This window comes from Diceros bicornis, chromosome 8, assembly GCF_020826845.1.
Source record: "Diceros bicornis minor isolate mBicDic1 chromosome 8, mDicBic1.mat.cur, whole genome shotgun sequence".
Classification (NCBI taxonomy): domain Eukaryota; kingdom Metazoa; phylum Chordata; class Mammalia; order Perissodactyla; family Rhinocerotidae; genus Diceros; species Diceros bicornis.
The window spans coordinates 39918793-39938970 of NC_080747.1; the positions used below are offsets into that span (position 1 = coordinate 39918793).

The 20178-nt window shown below is 35.9% G+C and overlaps 1 protein-coding gene across 1 annotated transcript in view; it reads right to left on the reverse strand.

Moving 5' to 3' along the window:
• FRYL (FRY like transcription coactivator) overlaps nucleotides 1-20178 on the reverse strand; it is a 247891-nt gene that overhangs the window by 57970 nt on the left and 169743 nt on the right. Inside the window, 12 exon segments of the mRNA XM_058547022.1 lie at nucleotides 1876-2016; nucleotides 2373-2632; nucleotides 5127-5295; nucleotides 6389-6488; nucleotides 6792-6946; nucleotides 8024-8134; nucleotides 8680-8840; nucleotides 10853-11025; nucleotides 13482-13573; nucleotides 16140-16197; nucleotides 17928-18052; nucleotides 18858-19053. Of these exon segments, the coding sequence (XP_058403005.1) occupies nucleotides 1876-2016; nucleotides 2373-2632; nucleotides 5127-5295; nucleotides 6389-6488; nucleotides 6792-6946; nucleotides 8024-8134; nucleotides 8680-8840; nucleotides 10853-11025; nucleotides 13482-13573; nucleotides 16140-16197; nucleotides 17928-18052; nucleotides 18858-19053 (1741 nt within the window).

Consider the following 20178-nt stretch of genomic DNA (forward strand, 5'->3'; position numbering starts at 1 on the left):
ACTATCTACTGGGGCTTTGGGGGAAAAATAAATAAAATTATAAAAAAAAAATAATAATAATAATTTCTTAATTATTTCTTATCATTAAAAATGGCTCTTTTAAAATTCCTGACAAATGGCTATTACCTGAATTTCATCTTGGCTTCTTGGAATTATAACTTCATGCCTGTTTCTAGTTCCAGCCCCAACTCACTCATTCATTCATCCAATTAATGGGCACCTTCTATGTGCCAGGCATTATTCTAGGCTCTGGCAAGATAGCTATGAACCAAATAGACAAAAATTCCTGCTCTTAAGGAGCTCACAATCTACTGGATTGATTGAGGCAAAAATAATGAGGCAAATAGGTAAAACATATGACATGTTTGATTATAGGTGCGAGGAAAATCAATGAAGCAGGGAAAGGAAAAAGAGTGTATGTGTGGGGCAGGGCATTTGCAGTTGTATAGGATAACCAGCCAAGGTCTCAATGAATGTACATTTGAGGAAAGACCCGAGGAGATGAGGGAGTGAGCAATGTGGCTGTCTGAGGAAAGAGGAAAAGTACGTGCAAAGGCCCCGAGGTGGGAATGCCTGGTGTGAGAGCAGGGAGCAAGGGGGTCAGCAAGGCTTAGGGGCAGGGAGCCTGAGGGAGAGTATTAGCAGATGTGGTCTGAGAGGTAACGGGATCATGTTGTTCTCTACCATACACCATCCTTGCTCTAAGTGCTTCTCAATGAATATTAATCCTGTGACATGCCTTCAGAACAATGTTTTCAGTAATCAAGTTAACTTGGGAAATGCTGGGTAAAGCAAAGCTATTCCATGGTTTTTTTTTTTTTTTTTTTTTTTTTTTGTGAGGAGATCAGCCCTGAGCTAACATCCGCCAATCCTCCTCCTTTTTTGCTGAGGAAGACGGCCCTGGGCTAACATCGGTGCCTATCTTCCTCCACTTTATATGGGACGCCACCACAGCATGGTTTACCAAGCAGTGCGTCGGTGCGCCCGGGATCCGAACCAGCGAACCCCGGGCCGCCGCAGCGGAGCGCGCGCACTTAACCGCTTGCGCCACCGGGCCGGCTCCTATTCCATGGTTTTTTTAAAGTAGGATCTGTAAGAATTTGCAGAGCAACATTCTGCAGAGGTAGTCTTCTGTGGAACACACTTTTAGGAAATGTTACCATGTGATGGATAGCTATATCTATATATACACACACGTGTGTGTTTGCGTGCATGTGTGTATATTCAGTTTAACCCTCGTGTTTGATGGTTTCACGTTGTTCTCTTAACTTGAGCAGATTTAAGCATTGCTTACTCCCCTAGAAGGCAAAGACTGTTATATCGTTCATTGCACATCACTTACCATGCTTTCCCTTGCTTCCAGAAGCCTTAGGCACAATTCTACAGGCATTGAGCTCTCACTCACCATCCTGCTCTAATATCTCAGTGCCAGCTCCTGCCTAGCAGAAGCTATAAACATCCTCAATTTTGTGATCTCTGCTTCAATATCACTTTGTCTCAAATATCATCTCTATTTCTCCCAGACAGCTGTGGTTCCAGGGTTATTCACTAAGTACTCTGCAATTTTCCTTTGTAGCCCTTATCAAGACTGTACTTTATTAACTTATTTATTCATTAAATAAGTTAGGTATAGGTTCAGAAAATAAAATCTATATCACCTATCAGATGGTAATGCCCAGAACCTAGAAGAGCAGCTGGCCTGTAATGAAACTAGACAATACTGGTTGAATGAATCAATAAATAATCCACGTGTGATTTCCTGACTGTCTTCATCCCAGCTGGTCTACTGCTGCCCATACTCTGAGATTATAAGATAGCAGGTAAATATTATCAAAAAAAAAAAAAAAACAAAGTTACATGAACCTGAATACATACATAAGGCAAGAGGCTTGGTTCACTGTTCACTCCACAAATGCTGATCAAAAAGTGCAAAATTATTTTCAGGTTTTTCGGCCAGCCATCTGCAAGTGTGGTCCACACATTCTCCACCTCCGACCAGGCCAGCTCATCACCATACTAGATGCGGGAAACACAACACATGCTTCAGTAATGATTGTCTATTAAATACCAAACTTGTCACATCATGAAATATCAGAAAATAACATTTTTACAGACAGCTTTAATCTTTTCCATGCTTTAGAGGAATAATCATTTCTTTCAAAAAATCTAAACATAAATATCATTAATCCCGTATGATTTTAGCCCCCCCCAAAGATACTTTATATCACCAAGAAGTTGCGTAAAGAAAGGAATTCATAATGCATATATGTTTATCACAGGATTATCTAATCTCTTCATCTATTTCTATCCTTGTTGACTCCTCCTAACTCAGTAATTCTGTGCAGCAACTGCAAAGACAAACCCCATTTTACCTTGGCTGTCATGTACATGAGATTGTTCAAAACCATTGCAGTGGCTTGTGGGGACCCCCAGCCTTCTCCTCGTAACCAGCGCCGGCTAGTCACCATGAGTTCTCGGTCTTTTAAGGAATCATCTTCATCTTCATCATGTCGCCTCGCTGTGGGCAAAGGTTTTAAATCTACCAGCTCGATGTTGTTCATCCACGGTAACAGATAGTGCAGCATGACCTGCCTCCCCGCAGGGTGAGCTGTCTGAATTCTCTGGCTTATCTCTGTAATAAAAACAAGCCCAAAGAGGGAACAATTGATATAATTTTGGTTTCCTTCCATTTGTAATTAATTTCAACATCTCATTCTTAAAGAATAGGAAGCCAGATTTTATTTATTATATTTAAAAATTGCGAGTACTGTTTCTCCTTTTAATAAATTTGACCTTGATGACACCATAAAGAAAAGTAACAGCTAGCATATATCACGTTCTTACTTTTTATATAAAATACAATTGGGGTTAAGATCAATAAATGTTTGCGTACTGTTGGTGGCATTGTAAAATGGTTCAACCACTACGGAACCAATCTAGTGGCTCCTCAAAAAATTAAAAATAGAACTAGCATATGATCTAGCGATCCCACTTCTGAGTATATATCCAAAAGAACTGAAAGTAGGGTCTCAAAGAGATATTTGCACATCTATGATCATAGCAGCAGTATTCACAATAGCCAAGAAGTGAAAGCAACCCAAGTGCCCAACGACAAATGAATGGATAAACTAAATGTGGTATGTATATATAATGGAATACTATACAGGCTAAAAAAGGAAGGAAATCCTGTCACTTGCTACAACATGGATGAACCTTGAGGACATTATGCTAAGTGAAATAAGCCAGTCATAAAAACACAAATATTCTATGATTCCACTTATGTGAGGTATCTAAAGCAGTCAAATTCATAGAAATAGAATGTAGAATGGTGGTTAGCAGGGGCTGGGGAAAAGGGAAAAAGGGGAGTTATTGTTTAGTGGGTATAGAGTTTCAGTTTTGCAGGATGAAAAATTTCTGGAGATCTACTTCACAACAATGTAAATACACTTAACACTACTGAACTATACAGTTAAAATGATTAACGTGGTAAATTTTATTATATATGCTTATTACAATAAATAAATAAATGAAATTGTAAGATGAAAGACAATCTTTATACATGGATTAATTTAAACTGACCCATGAAGAATCTCACGTTTTGGTTCTATCTAGGGGAGACTCCTATGATGTGCTTGTTACTTTTACATTCATCTCATTTACTGGTCATGACAAACCTGTGAGGTGGACAGAGTCAGAATAACTTGCCCGAGGTCAGACAATGAGCAAATGGCAGAGGATTCAAATACAAGGTTATTTGCAAAGCCCATAAGTGTTTATATACTGTTTAATTTCCATAAATAACTTTAAATAAAAATCTTCTTTGTCCTCAACCCCCTTTTAGATCTTGTACTTATTTACTCATTAGAAGGAGAGAATATGGAAGCATAATGATTTGGAACTGGGCTGTGGAATTGCACACACCTAGGTTTGAATTCCACCAGTTCTACGACCTTTGAAACCCAGCCGTACTCCTCTGCTTTCTGTGCAGGAGCCTCTAAAGGCAGCCCAGCAGCAGCAGCAAAATTAGCATTCATAGTGGCCACTGCTTTGTGTTGATGACCAACCATGTCCATCTTGAAAGGGCTGTCAGGACGGTGGGAGTTGGGGGAAAAAAAGGAGGCATGTTTGCTGGCATCTACCAGTGCAAACCAAAGAGGTAAACTGCTTTAAGACCTGAGTGTTAGGAGAATTTGAGTTGTGTTTTTTCCCCAGTCAGGTCAATTAAGGATTGGAAACAAACTATTTCCACTGCTGAAATAGACACCGTGGAAAACTCCCAAAGAAGGCTAAGGCCACTGTGTCTTGAGCCCAAATGAAAGAAAGGATCCACAGCAGAATCTTGTAACCCCCTGGATGCCAATTTTGTGCATGCCCAGTATGCAGACTAGAACAAGATCTTGCTGCAGATGAACGGCAGAAAAAGTAGCTGAGTGTCTTTTGTGTTGCAATTGAAACTTTTCAGTTCAAGGGGGCATTTGCAAGAGTACATTCATTGGGCAGAAGGTTAAACTAGATGGACCCAAAAACTGTCTTAAATCTGAGTCCTGGGAGACCCAGATAGATGACATCTTGCCTGACACATAGCTCCGATGTTCTAGAAAGAAACCCCAGGAATATTTGTTGCCCCAAGGACAGGAAACCGGACCAGAAAGCAATGTGGGATCCCAGCAATAGTTTTGCTTTAGGCATTTCAGGACCTTTCCCTCTGATTACAGTGTTACTCACAGAAAGAAACCTGTATCTTTATCCCTGCCCATCTTTATTATTAAAGACAGGCCAATACACAAGATAAAACACATACTAGAAGATTCAGGAAGTTCTATGTCTATTAAGGAAATATTTTTAAAATGCATTTGAAGCTCCCCCTATGGTTTTGGTTTTGTTTTTGGTTTTTCCTAGGGTGGGGTAGAGAAGGGAGGCCAAAGTGTAAAGACTTCAATAATAAATCTAAATGTCATGCTAGATCAGTATTAAGAGTTCTTATCAAAGAAGAAAATTCTCTTACATAAAGACATGCTTTGTTTTGATTCAACCTTACATTTCATATATTTAAAATTTCTTGAAAGTAGTTTTTTAGAAATGATTGCTAAAGAAAAACTAGTAACCAGTTAGTTCAATGATCATACCTGAGAATATGGCGAGAGTTAGCTCAGGATATGCCCTTGCTAATTCCTCAGACAACTGATAATATGAAACAGAATACAGATGTGGCAGAGGAGACAGCTGGCTGAGTACTCCATCTGTTCTCTGAACCTCCAATTTGTGAGCATAGCGAAACATCTTCGGTTCCAGGATCTACAGGAATGTAATTCCATCAATTTAAGATTCTATGGGTCCTCTAAATTTCAGCTACAATTAAAAAAATAAAAAATTCTCCCAAGAAATAGTCCAGTTTAAAAATATATAGTAATATATATTATAAAGTATTTAAGATGTTAATTTCTAATCCTAAGAAATGTTTGCAAAAGACTCTATAACTGTTTACAAGGCTTTACATTCCTTGTGTTTGATGCCAATGATTTGGGTTAGTAGCATAGTCTGAAAATAACTTCAGCAACTTAATATACAATTACTTGAGAAAGATTTACCACTTTTCTAGTTCAAAAATTTGACTATATAAAATACATATAAATGAAAAAAATCTTCAAACAGATCTTGGTTAATCACACATTAAATATGGAATATAAGCTAAAAGTCCTTTTGGCATTACACTATGTAAAGAGCTACACTACTGAACTTTCTTCTTAATTAATTAAAACATAAGGTTATAATTCCTAAGATGGTCCCTACCAGCACCAGTACCACTTTAAACCCTGTGGAAAAATCAGCATCTACTTAAATCCCATTCTTAACCCTTGGTTAAGAGTGAAGAGCCTCGTGCTATTATCAATTAGTTAAATATTGTATAATAATGATATATCCATGCTTGGTAAGTTAATGGTCTAGGTTACTTTTCTCAGTCTAGTAAAGTATACAAGGTTATCATAAAAGAGCTAATTACTTTTCACTTGGTTCTCAAAAAAACATTCAACTCACATTGTTCTTATCTGGTGAACAGAAATAGTTACACGCACACATAGGCCCTAACCACTCAATTTTTGTAAGTACTTACACACGCACGCACACACACACACACACACACAGAGGTGTGTGTGTAGTAATATACATAATCCTTCTACAATACACTTCTAAATAGTTTGTATTATTTATAGACTTAAATGACCCATATTATCTTTGTCTTTTACTTCTAATGATAATCAGGAATTGATACTATACCTCATTATTAAAAATAAAGCTGAATATTAGTACACTTTCAAGGTAAGATTAGATAATTGCACTTCATTAAATGCTGAGTAAAAAATATTTTAATTAACATTTGTGTACAAACCTGTAAAAGCTGCATAGCAACTTCATAGATACCTCGAGAAGAATCAGCTGCTTTAAACAGTATCAGATTTAGGAGCATCACTGTGTCACACTGATAATCCCTAGGGACAAATTTTACATGTTAGGTAAATTATAGTTAGAGGCTTTCACACACGTTAATAAACATGATATTCAAAGGGCAACGCTGCAGGCATGCAGCTGCTCAGCCTATGAGATGACTCGGGTTTTTGTAAGGCAACAGGAACAACAATAGATGCATGGTGATCATTATCTTTATTTTGGTTAAATTTTATTAGAGCTTAAGGAAAGAAAATACTGGTTTCTTAGTATTTCTGAATTCAAAAGGAAATATTTTGTTTGAAAAAGAAACCTAAATAGCATATGGAAGACAGTGTCTGGAGTACCTGTTCTGGAATACATTCGCTATGGCTTTAAAGCAGCCAGCTGCCACCCTCTTGGAACCAGTGTAACATCGGTCCACAGCCCAGTACACCAGGTTGCTCTGATCCGGGTTCAGCTCCAGCAGTAACGTAACTGCTTCACAGCCCAACTGATGAACCTAAGTACAGGTCACAAAATTGCCCAGGAGAGAGAAAGGTATATATTATTTAGTTGTCTACTTCTCCACATTTTTACCAATATAGTGCAGATATTTCTTGCATTTAATCACAAAATTCAGCCTCTTTTTGTTCAGTTTCTTTTCATTTTATTCAGCCAGCAGAAAAAAAAAAAAAAAATGACAGGGATAAATTATATTTGGTCTCCTGCCTTTTACACAAGACTCTTAGTCGTACCATCCTCTCCTCCAGCAGAGCCCCAAGGGCGGTCGATGAATGTGAATGGTGATTAAGTGCTTTCAGAAAAGTGAGTTATTAACCTCTCCAGTTATTTTTATCAAGCTTTATTCTTGTTTTTGATAACCCAACAGAAAAATTATTCTGAGGGGAAAAAATGTAAGCCCTATTTTAAATTGTGAAGTCTGTGCATGTGGTATGAGAGTAAGGAGGGCAAGGAGTAGGGAGGGCAAGAGAGAATGATTAATTGGAGAGTGGTCAAAAAAAAAGAAATTAAACATAGCAAGTAACATGTTTCTTCCTTGGAGCTCATTAAAATTTTATTTCTAGACTTAGACCGTATTGTGAAATATATACACACTACTGTATTAATCCTATAATGTAAAAGGGAAATTAAAATTACTCAAATGAGTAATAAATAAGAATTAGAAATTTCTTAGATTATGGCATCCTATTTAATTTTACATAATATGTTTTTTTGTTTTGTTTTGTGAGGAAGATCGGCCCTGACCTAACATCTGCCAATCCTCCTCTTTTTGCTGAGGAAGACTGGCCCTGGGCTAACATCCATGCCCATCTTCCTCCACTTTATATGGGATGCCGCCAAAGCGTGGCTTGACAAGCGGTGCGTCGGTGCGCACCCGGGATCCGAACCGGCGAACCCCGGGCCACTGCAGCAGAGCATGTACACTTAACCGCTTGCACCACCAGGCCAGTCCCCATAACATGTTTTTTGAATATAATTCTAACTTATTTAAAAAAGACTTGTTTTCAGTGAGCTATACAATAACTCCAAATGCAATGCAATTTATTATGAAATTTTAAGGAAATTATCAAATTACCTTTTTGTCCAGAGAGTCCAAAATGTTATCCAACCATTTGTACAAATAGCCATCTGATGAAAGTCCTACATTATCTGCAACAGGGCCACAACATAGTACAGCAGACATAGCCTTCAAACAATAATATTAGAATTACATTTAAAACATTTAAGAGGTTAAATGTTGGTTGCTTAATGAGAAGAGGCAGGATGTTTTTACTCATGCTTATGTAGCCACAATATCTTCAATTTTTTTCTTTACAAAGAAAAGTATAATAATAATTTTTGAAACTAAGAAATTTATTATAAGTAGTAAGTAAATATCATGATACTAAATTCGACATGGAGTTTGAACAGTACTGGAAGAAAAAAAAAAAAAGGCCAGAGAAAGTACTTAAGTAGGAAAAAAACAGGTATTTCTTTGAGGCAATCCTCAGTTCTTTAAGAAAATGCCATTCAAATTTTGGTAGATTCCGGAAATTTTTTGCATTGTATTTTATGTATTTAAATAAACTTACGGTATAAGTGTTTGAAAACAGCAGGCCAATATATATTCTGATACTCTCAGGTACTCTGAAGAAATCCCTATCCTCTTTACAATACCAGGCACTGAGAGAGAAAAAAATTGAACTCCACTCTTAACGTAAGAAAAAAAAAATCAGATTTCTAAGTAAATACCTTCAGTGCACAGTACTGATGTCTGTTAATTTGCATATTTCTATCACTGTATCTGTCCAAGGGCGTAAACATGATGCTAAAGGGACCTGCCCAGTGACTGAACAGCATAAACAGACTGTGACGAAGGCTCTGTTGAGGAAAAATACTTCTTCTCTGGTGCACTGTAAACAAACAATAGATGGGAAAAATTTAATTCCATTTCTTTTTACTTTAACATGCATGTCAACTTACTTGTTATTGAATATGTAACATTGTAAAAAAGAAAGCAAAAGTTTTCATTTTAACCTACGAGAAACCTCCATAGTAACAGAAGTCATTTACCTATATGCAAGTCACAGAAACCAAGTTGCAGTCTATGTCACCATGTGGCAGAGCATTATATGAGATACTGTATCTCTGCATATGGCATTTCATGGCAGGCACAATGCTGCCTGGACCCTGGCACAGAGCTGGATGTCAAGACCCTGCTTTTCCCCGGGCTGGCTACGTGGTAAGCTTGGCCAAAACATTAACACAAACACACCTCTGGATCTCAGTTCATGGGTAAGAGAGAGCTTTGGACTAGATAAGTTGTTTGTAAATTTTGTGTTTTCAGCAGTGAAGCTGTCTTCATAAAAGAATCCTTACATGGAATCTTGATTACAAAACAGACAAAAAGGGAGCTGATGTATTTGCAGTAAAGTGTGAGGCCTGGAGTGCAAACCCACTCCGCTGCCTCTTGCTGATGGCACCAGAGAACCTCAGGGCTCTGACAAACAACATAATTTGAAAACTACTGGCTGAGATGATCTCCAAGGATTCTTTCCACTTTAAAATTCATCAGTTTCCCCTAAAGTTCAAAATACATATATGTTAAGTTCCTGTACATGAAATTAAAGCACTTAAATAGGTGGTTACATGAACCTGTTATAAAATACAACCCAGGCTTGCTCTTAAAAAGTTAACTGTTCGCATGTACTTTTTAAAGTAACAAAATAACTTTAATTTTTTTTCAGAAAGAAGAAACATTTGTATTTACATTTTATACCAAAAGCTATAAACACATTTTTATGTTTTACATTTTTTTTACATTTTACATTTACATTTTTTGTAAATAATTTATGACTTTTTTTTTTTGGTGAGAAAGATTGGTCCTGGGCTGGCCCCATGGCTTAGCGGTTAAGTGCTCGGGCTCTGCTACTGGCGGCCCGGGTTCGGATCCCAGGCGCGCACTGACGCACCACTTCTCCGGCCATGCTGAGGCCACGTCCCACATACAGCAACTAGAAGGATGTGCAGCTATGACATACGGCTATCTGCTGGGGCTTCGGGGAAAAAAAGGAGGAGGATTGGCAATAGATGTTAGCTCAGAGCCAGTCTTCCTCAGGAAAAAGAGGAGGATTAGCATGGATGTTAGCTCAGGGCTGATCGTCCTCACAAAAAAAGAAAGATTGGCCCTGAGCGAACATCTATTGCCAATCTTCCTCTTTTTTTTTTTTTTTGCTTGAGAAAGATTTTCACTGAGCTAACATCTGTGCCAATTTTCCTCTATTTTATATGTGGGATGCCACCACAGCATGGCTTGATGAGAAGTGTGTAGGTTGGCACCCAAAATCTGAACCCGTGAAACCCTGGCTGCCGAAGCGGAGCGCGCGAACTTAACCACTAAGCCACCAATTTATGACTTTTTAAAATGGAGTTGCATATATCAATCTTCCTAGTGCCTAAACCAGTATCTGGCATATAGTATATGCTCAAAAAGAGGCACACATCTGTTAAAGGAATCAATCATAACAAGTATATCCTTGTTATACTTTGTATCTATGGCCTACACCCTTCTCTCATTATTCAAAGGGATCTTGTTAATTCTATTCTCAATTACCATTTGGAGCATTATGCTCTTTGCATCTAGAACAAGTTTGTCCAAAGAGTTTATTCTACTGATTTCTTCAAATTTTTGTGTTAGTGTCCTGATTATTGTCACTGAAAATCTGTGCTGGGTTGCTTTTTGATTTCTAGTCACTGACACTAATTCAAAGGTAAAACAATCTCTTGCTATCCATGTTATGATGAGATATTTTTCGAGTATGTTCACAAGTTGTTCTATTAACTTAAATTATAAAACCTCAGGAGAATAAAAATTACAATGGTCCGCTTAATATTCAATAATGGTTTAAGAAAATGAAAATCATACCTGGAACATTCTGAATGATATTCGCCACTAAGGCACTAAAATGGCATCGTATATCCTTCAGTGTGTCAGAGTCTTTTTCATTTTCTGCTTCCAGGAGTTGTCTAGTTAAATCTACATACTCCAGTAAAGTGTTGTTGAGGAAATGTGTTTCATTATCAAGGCCACCACTTGCACTGCAAGTATTGAAGAAAATAAATGATAAAGAAAATGTGATTTTAAACTATAATTTAAATCAAAACAAATTCCTAATCAAAATCAGAATAATACATGTTAAAGTCTGCATGGTCACAGTAGTATGCAATTTAATATACAAGAATTAAATGAACATGATTTTGGCCCTCATAAATATAAAAATAGATGGTGCTTCTCAATCAAGGAACTGCTACTGCAATTTATATTATTCAGTTCCATGTCTAACTTTAATCAGCTAGTCTGAGTGCCAATGTTATTCTCTCTCCATCAAAACACACAGCTTTTCAAAATACGGAGGCAGATGAGATAGGAAAGGTCAGCTGAGAGAGGTAGAAAGAGGAAAGACGAGCTCAATACATTCTCATAGTTTCCATGCATATTCATATTATGGCCTTTAGCATAATCAATACAATATCCATTAGGTATGTATCTTCAGCAAGATCCTAGGATAGGTATTACTGGGGATATAAAAATTTAAGAGAATTCAAGTAAGAATGCTGCTTTTCAAATCTTCCATCTAGACTGACGGAGTTGCTTCAAGAATCTCCGAAATAAGATTCTCTTTGAGACTAGGGTTCTGTGCCTGGAAACCACTGACTGGAATGGGGTTATTTGGTTAAAGTCAGAAGTCTCAGATTCCAGTCTTGTTCCATCAGTTATTTAAGCATGTGACCAGTCTCTACTTCTGAGTATTTTAGTAAGAATAAAAATGAGTTATTATATATAAAAGTTCTAGTAAGCTGCAAGTGCTATATAAATGATTAACTATTACATTTACATTTATTTTGGTCAGCTTTGCCTTGTTATATCTAAAAAGTATTTCTAAAATAGATGATTTTAAAAGTAAAAGCAATTTTTTTAATAGTTGTGAATAGCTTCTTATAAACATTCTAAAGCCATGAAAGCAAGAGTAAGGAGTCACAATGGTACTATAGTATATTTAAAACTATCAGTCTACAACAACAAACATATGTTGAATGAATTCATGATAAAATTCTTTTCTTCGTTCCTTAAACAAGTGTTTTTAATCTCTGGGGCATGACTTATAAGTGGATGGGAAACCAGTTTAGCAGATCGCAACCTGGCCCAGAATAAAATATTCATTCATTTAACGAATACTGAGTACCAATATGCAGCAGGCACATAGGATCAGCTGAGTGAACAAAACAAAGATCCCTGCCTTCTTGGCATTTGGAATTCATCTTTTCTCTCCATTAACCAAGGAAATAAAAAGTCCATAACAGTGATAGCCTTATATTCATTTCTCTTAAAAAAAACAAAACCCAGAACAAAACACTCAACTGCGTCTAAAACCATTACTGCTCAAGGAGTATGGCTTTTGTAGTTAAATTTTAAATATACCAACATCTTGCAGTTCCCCAAAATAGTACCATTTAAAGATTCTTCATTCACTAACATTACATTAAAAGCAACCAAAAAAGAAAAAAAAAAAATTCAGATGTGTATTAGGTTGTTAATTTTTTGCATCAAACCCAGGAATTTACTTTTCCTAACTTCCATCGTTTTATTGTTGTGGAGGGCAGCAAAAAGAATGTTTTTTTCTTTCTTTCTTTTCATTTACTATAAAAGAAAAGTAAATCAATAGTTTAAATTCTCTTTGATTAAAGATGTATTTTGACAGCCCCTGTCAAAAGCATTTGATGCTAACTATGACAGATATTAGGTATACTAAGAAATAATCAGGACAAAGGCTCAAGTAACAATACTACATTTGTTTGATTATTACCATTTTTTTTTTCCTCAAAATCTCTTTTTAGCTACCTTTATTTGAAATAGATCCATTTTTTTTCTCCTTCAGTGGTCAGGCAACACCATTACCCTCCTAAGGAAAGAGTTATTTCTCAACACAAAGCTGATGGTATTTTCCTCAAGGGGCTGGTCTTTTATTCTAACAATAACCCCAGGTTTTATGTTTTTATTTGTGAATGGTGGAAACAGTTATGAATTATGTTTGTGGATTTCATAATTTCTCCCAGCAGGATAGATTAACAGATGATTGGAATAAATTTGCCAATCTTATAATGTTTAGCCTTTAAATATATGATTTTTTACAAGTCCAGAAGAAATAGATCTTAAAAATGAGGTAAGAGATAGTTAAATCAGTCACACACAAAAAAGGCTACCATCCACTTGCCTAGATTACCAGAGTCCAACAAATATCAAAATCATTGGAACATTATACCCAATTTTTGCCTGAAGCAATCCAGGACTAGTGGTAGATTTTTCAATACATTTGTTGGCCATTAGTTAATCTGCTGGATGCATCTTTGACTGGTAAATAATGTCTACAGTGATGCAGATAGTGGTTTTTTTTTTGTTGCAGAGGTGCTTTTCTGTTTTTATGTATTTCATGAGAGAAAAAATATTATGTTCCCTAATCATTCCAAAGTTTTAAAAATCCGAATCCAATACCGACCTGTGACTAATGACACCAGCATCTGCCAGCAGTTCAAATATTCGTACCAGTTGTACTCGTAAAATATCTCGACGCCTGCGCCGTTTCATATTCTATTCCAAAGATACAAAGATATTAATGAAAAATCCAACAGGGAAATTGATAGGAAACTTGCTGGTGTCACTTGGAAAAAATAATGTGAATGTCTTAGAGTTTTTGGGCTCATCAAAATTATTTAGCTCGTGCAATGTAGATTTTGACTACTCTGGTAGCTACTGCATCAAAGAGATACATGTGGATAGTTTGAAATTAAGGAGACAAATAAAATCACATGACATTTTACATGGTGATACCCCTTGTGTGGGGAGAAAATAAAATTCTACGGTTACTTTTAGGTGATTTGCTAATCTGACAACTTTAGAAGAACTGAAGCAGTTAGTAAACTGATCTCATTGAATAATAAAGAATCCCTAAGATAGTCTCAAACGTATAACAGAAAGGCAGGGAAAATATTGTGAAAGGGACTGAAGAAACCCCACAGATTTTGCTCATGTGAAAGTTTTCCACTACACAATTAATTTTTGGCACAAAAAATAAATACAAACAAAAACAAAAGAAAAAATGTCTTTGATCATTATAGCATGAATAAATATGTTTGTCTTCCTAGGGCCAAAGTACTAACGCCTAGAGTTAACAGCTGTAATGCTTCAACTTCATTCTGCTTCCAATAGTAACTCATACAGTAGTAAGATATAGATCTCCTATCTCACTTTTCTCTATAGCTCATGATTTCATTGGTGATGTCATTTTCATAATACAAAGCAATTAAAAACACATTTATTAGTCCTTCACTTTTGTGTCCACAATCCAGTTTTCTGTCTTCCATAAGCAGGCCAATTTGCTGATAACCAGTTCACTAAATTTACTGTTTCTTTTAGCTCTTTATAAAGTTTACAGCAATTTAGAGTGAACAGGATAGTTTCCTAAGTCTTTGGGGATTTCTGCAAAGTTTTAGTTGACCTGTTTTCATTTTGTCTCCATAAGAAGAATGTGTGTCTAAAGCTTTCCGACTACAACTCACAGTCAAGGCCCATCGCTGTACACGGCCAATCACTTGCTATAGTGACTTTTTTCCCCTGAAACTCAGAAGTATAAATACTGCTACTTAATTTTGTTTCCAATTCTACTTCCCTCTAATAAATCATCCTGCACTGTAACCAAAATGATCGTTCTCAAACAAAAATCTAATCAATTACAGCATGAGGATACTATCACTACTCTGCAGGGCTGAATCAGAGAAAGGGAGTGAAAGGACCGGCCCCGTGGCTTAGCGGTTAAGTGCGCACGCTCCGCTGCTGGCGGCCCGGGTTCGGATCCCGGACGCGTACCGACGCACCGCTTCTCCGGCCATGCTGAGGCCGCGTCCCACATACAGCAACTAGAAGGATGTGCAACTATGACATACAACTATCTACTGGGGCTTTGGGGGAAAAATAAATAAATAAATAAATAAATAAAAAGAGAAAGGGAGTGAGGAATTACATATGGTGTTTTAAAGCCTCTAAAAGAGTAGCTATTGTCATCATCTCCTTCTCCTGCTTAAATTCCTCAGTGGACCCCCAAGTTAATAGCAGTGACTTTCAAACAGCCTTCTACATCAGCCTCATCTAAGGTGCTTAAAGAAAAAAAAAAAGGTAAGTTTTCTGGGCTCCACTCCAGGGATTCTCACTCAATAGGTCCAGTAATCTGTAATTTTCAGCAAGCTCTCCAGGTAATTCTCAGATGCCACTGCCATATGGGGACCACTGGTCTACTGGATGAAGCTGAAACCAGGAGTTTTTCAGGAGATAGTTCCCATCTTGCTTTCCAGCCTAATCCACCACTTTCCCCATAATATAATCATACAAAAGAATATGCAATGTCCAAATTCTTTTATCAAGTGTGCAAATGCTGTTCCTCTGCCTAGAATGTCTTTCCGTTGCTTGTCCACTGAGGAATACGCTTTAAAATTCACCTCAAATATCAGTGCTTCATCTATAACGCCTTCTCTTACTCCACAGACAGTCAGAGGCTTTCTTCTCTGTAGCTTGTATAACTTATCTATGACTTTGAGTGTGTAATACATTGTTATAATTATGGTTTACATATCTGTCTGTCCCACTAGACCTTTGGTTTCTAAAAGTTGCTCAGAACCTGACACAGATCTGTAGATTTGAGAATCTAGACCTGGGGTTGGCGAAATATGGCCCTCGAACCAAATCTGGCCCACTGCTGCCTGTTACTGTAAATAAAGTTTTACTGGAATATAGTCACACCCATTTGTTTAGTAGTCTATGCAGCAAAATTGAGTAGCTGCAACAGAGACAGTATTGCCTGCAAAGGTGAAAATATTTACTACACAGCCATTTATAGAAAAGGTTTCCCAACCACAATCTAGACTCTGACTGACATCACTCCAGCTAGAGCAACTTAACATCTGTTTTAAATAACGGTTTCTGCATGAGCTCTCCTGTGAGGGGTAAAAAACAGAGTTCTGTATATTTAAAAAAATGTTGAAAATTGCACTAGATGATCTTTTACATATTTCTGAATGTCTAACTTTTGGTATAAAGTGTAGAATATTTAGAAGAGAGGTAAGTGTTTGCCAAATATTTAATGATAGAATACTTCACAGCCTACCTCTGGCCTTCTTTCGAGTGCTTCTTTAATTATGGGATGCAATTCTTCTATTAGTTCCCTAGAAGAAAAATGATATACATTCATTTAATTAAAGCTGAACAGATATACACTGACATGCAAATATGTAAACATTAAAATAATGATGTCAACTGACAAGTGTTAATCCTAATCCTACTGTTTTAAACACAATTTTTGTGGTTTATTTTGGTTATAAAACAGCATATGCACACTGTAGAACAGTTATAAACAGAAAAAATGATGTAGGCCACTAATTCTAATTTGTAGAGATAAGTACTAACAAGATTTTTGTTCAATCATTTTGCAGCCCACATACATTTTACATAGTTGAAATTCTATCATATATAAGATGGTACCTTTTTTTTCTTTACTTAATATTAGCATAATCACTTTCATATACTATTAATTAATTCATAATATTCTACTATAGGGTGGGATACCATAATTTTTCTAACCATTTTCATTTATTACTGATTCATTAAATTTTGTCTAATTTTTGTTATTATAAATACTGCTTCAGTGAATATCTTTGTCTTCATTTCTGATTATCTCCTTAGGATTAATTCTTACAAATAAAATTAATGAGTCAAAGGGTATGACCTTTATGAAAATGATAATTTTATCTTTGCTTATATTCTGATTTTAAGTGGAAAATGTGCTCATTGTAGAAGATTGGGAAAATACAAAAAGTATAAGAAGGGCCGGCCCCATGGCTTAGCGGTTAGGTGTGCGCGCTCCGCTGCTGGCGGCCGGGGTTCGGATCCCGGGCGCGCACTGATGCACCGCTTCTCCGGCCATGCTGAGGCCGTGTCCCACATACAGCAACTAGAAGGATGTGCAGCTATGACATACAACTATCTACTGGGGCTTTGGGGAAACAAAATAAATAAATAAAATCTTAAAAAAAACAAAACAAAACAAAAAAAACAAAAAGTATAAGAAGAAAAAAATCTACCCACGATTTCATCATCTATAGAAACTACTGCAGACATTTAAAGTGTTTGCCTCAGAATGGTTTCTATTTATGGGAATTTGTTTTTTAAGAAGTTGAGGTCATTTTTGTATCCCATTTTTTCTATTAGCACAATAGTGTATTTATTTGTCATAAATTAATCTTCCAAAACTTCATTTATAATTAACGCTATCCCACACCTACAGATATAGTACAATTTATTAACCTATTCTCTATTGTACATGTTATCTTGGAGACCAAACATCAAACATCACCTCATATCAATAGAGGACAATCTCAAAAGAATAAATTCAGGGCCCAGCAGGCAATAACAAAGCAGAACCTCAGGCAAAAATGAAAAATTTGCTTCATTAATATCAAAAACATCAAGAATGATATAAAATATATACATAAATATTTCTTTTAAAAATAATCTAATTCTCTTAAATAAGGGGGAAAACTGTAGTTTTCACCAATAGATCAAGATTACAAATTAATAAGATCATTGTGTAAATAAATCGAGTAGGAAAATATTAAAGATTTACATGGCATTTTATTTCTAGAACATATTTATACATAGTCTATATTTGATTTTCATAATCGTTCTGTAAAGAACATAGGGTAAATCTTATTTACTCAATCAAAATGGGGAAATAAAGGCTCAAATACATTAAATGACTTGTTCAATGTCCCATGGCTAGTTAAGTGGTAAAAGTCAGGACTCATAAGCAACTATTCTGATAATAAGTACTCCACTGCACCATCTCTCCAAGTAGTCAAATTTACTATTTTAGTGCATAGAGAAAACATATAGTTACCTAAAAGCTCCTGGGTTGGTCCTGCCAAGACCGAGAACAAGGGATTCTGTGATTTCCATGCTCTCAGAGCGCATCATGGGAACTATGTGCTTAAACAAGGATGAAGGGGATGGGATGCCAATAATCTGGAAAAAAAATATTATATTTATAGCAGCCACTAACAATAGTACATCCAACTAAATAATGTGACATTTCAACAATATTTGGTCAAGGACAATGGATAGATGAAATTGGAGTATCAATGGTGCTTCAAAATTCACCTGTAGTGTACATAACCTAAAAACGTTAAATGATTTGTCCAATGACTCACTCCAAGTTTGTTAACAGAATTGGGCTCTGTGAGTCTTAATTTCTTATAGATACTCACTATCACATAATAGGCTGACTCCCTCCCTCAGATAGTCACTGTCTTTTGATCCGTAAAAATGAGTAAAACACAATTACTTCTAAAGAAGTCATCAGTGTTAAACACCCAGGTCCTAAATTTTCTAAATTTCCTTCAACCACCTCAAAATATTTTGTATCATATCATAAAGGCTATATAGCTATTCTTATCAAGTATCATTTGTATCACTACATAACTTAGGCAAATTCTAAGAAGATAATTATTTAATGATTCTCTTTGGATACTGAGTGTGAGAATTATAGCAAATAGAATAAGGGAAAACAAGGATGAAAATTACTTTAAAAATATTCATTATGATGAATTTAATGAGCATGGCCCTTTCTCCCCAAGGAAAAACTGTATATATTATTGATTCCAACTAGGAATCCATAAAAGCAGTAATGGGATTTCTTGAACCATTTTCATTATTAGTGCAAGTAACCAATACACGTTTCAACCAAGTTACTTTATTGTCCTGGAAAGAAATTTTAAAACATTACTTCTATGGTGCCATTCAGATTCAATGACAGATCTGACAAACTTACTTTAGAATCAATGCTATAGCCACTGTCCGGGGTAGACGCCAGCGTCTCAGGGGGAGAACACCTCACAGAACCTGCCGATGCTGAAGACGACGTGGACGTTGCTGCACTGCAGCAAAGAAGCAGATAGTTTCTCCACAGGCCAATGTAGGAGTCACTGCTTGTGGTAGTATTTACCTTCTTAGCATTAATGGGGCTACTAAGAAAAAAAAAAAAAAAAAGAAGAAAAACAGGTAGATATAAATAATACAACATATTTAAAAAATTTTTTTAACTAATGCTAAGTTTCTATCATTTCAGGGGAGATGGTTAGCATCAAGTTTCTATTCGTAGTACTAAATCTCTGTGGAATGATATAATATATAAGCAAATAAAATATTAGATTGAAAAGTAAAACATATTACAGGATCATTTTAACATGCTCTATTTTTCCTGTGACAAAAGTTAATATTTTATCAGGCCACATTTTATAACTAATTATACATGCTCAAGGTAGAATAAAAAGTGAAAACAAAATAAAAATTACCTTTACTGCCACACCAAAATAAGCACTGTGCATTCTTCTGTACATCTTTAATTCATATACATGCATATAAATGCATGAATACATCTCTTTTAACTTATAAGAATTGAATAATATTGTTTCTTTTGTACTCGCTTTTTGTATTTAACATATATTTTTAACATCTTCCATGTAAATTAATATACTTCCACGACATTTTTGATGACCATATGCTATATCATTATAGAGATTATCATGTTTTATATAGCCAAATTTTCATTGTTAGGCATTTCAGCTAATAACAATTTTCCCCTATTATACACAATATTATACATTTGAATATATGCTTAATTATAATAAAAGCGGAATTATTTTTCTTGGGTAAATTCCTGAAAATAGAATTGCAGTGTTAAAAGAATATCCACATTTTTAGAGCTTCTGTCAAATTTCTGTCTTAAAAGATTAGACTAATAAAATATTTTGAAACAATTCCATAAATCTTTCCAAACACCAAAATTCTGTTGGGATTAAAGACCGAGAGCAAAACAAAATAGGAAAAACACTGATATACATTCCTTGCCTTCAGTCGATTTACAATATATTAAGATAAGTGATACATACACACCACTTCATTAATTCAGCAACAGTGTCTTAGCATGTTAGAAAATGTTCTGAGAACTGATGGCAGCAGTGGCAAAAAAAAAAAAACTGTAAAAAAATCACTGCCATTGTGTGTGCTGGGGGAGACATACAATAAAGAAACAATAAAATAACGTCAGATGGTGCTGAGTTTGATGAAGAAGAACAGAGCAGAAAGGGGAG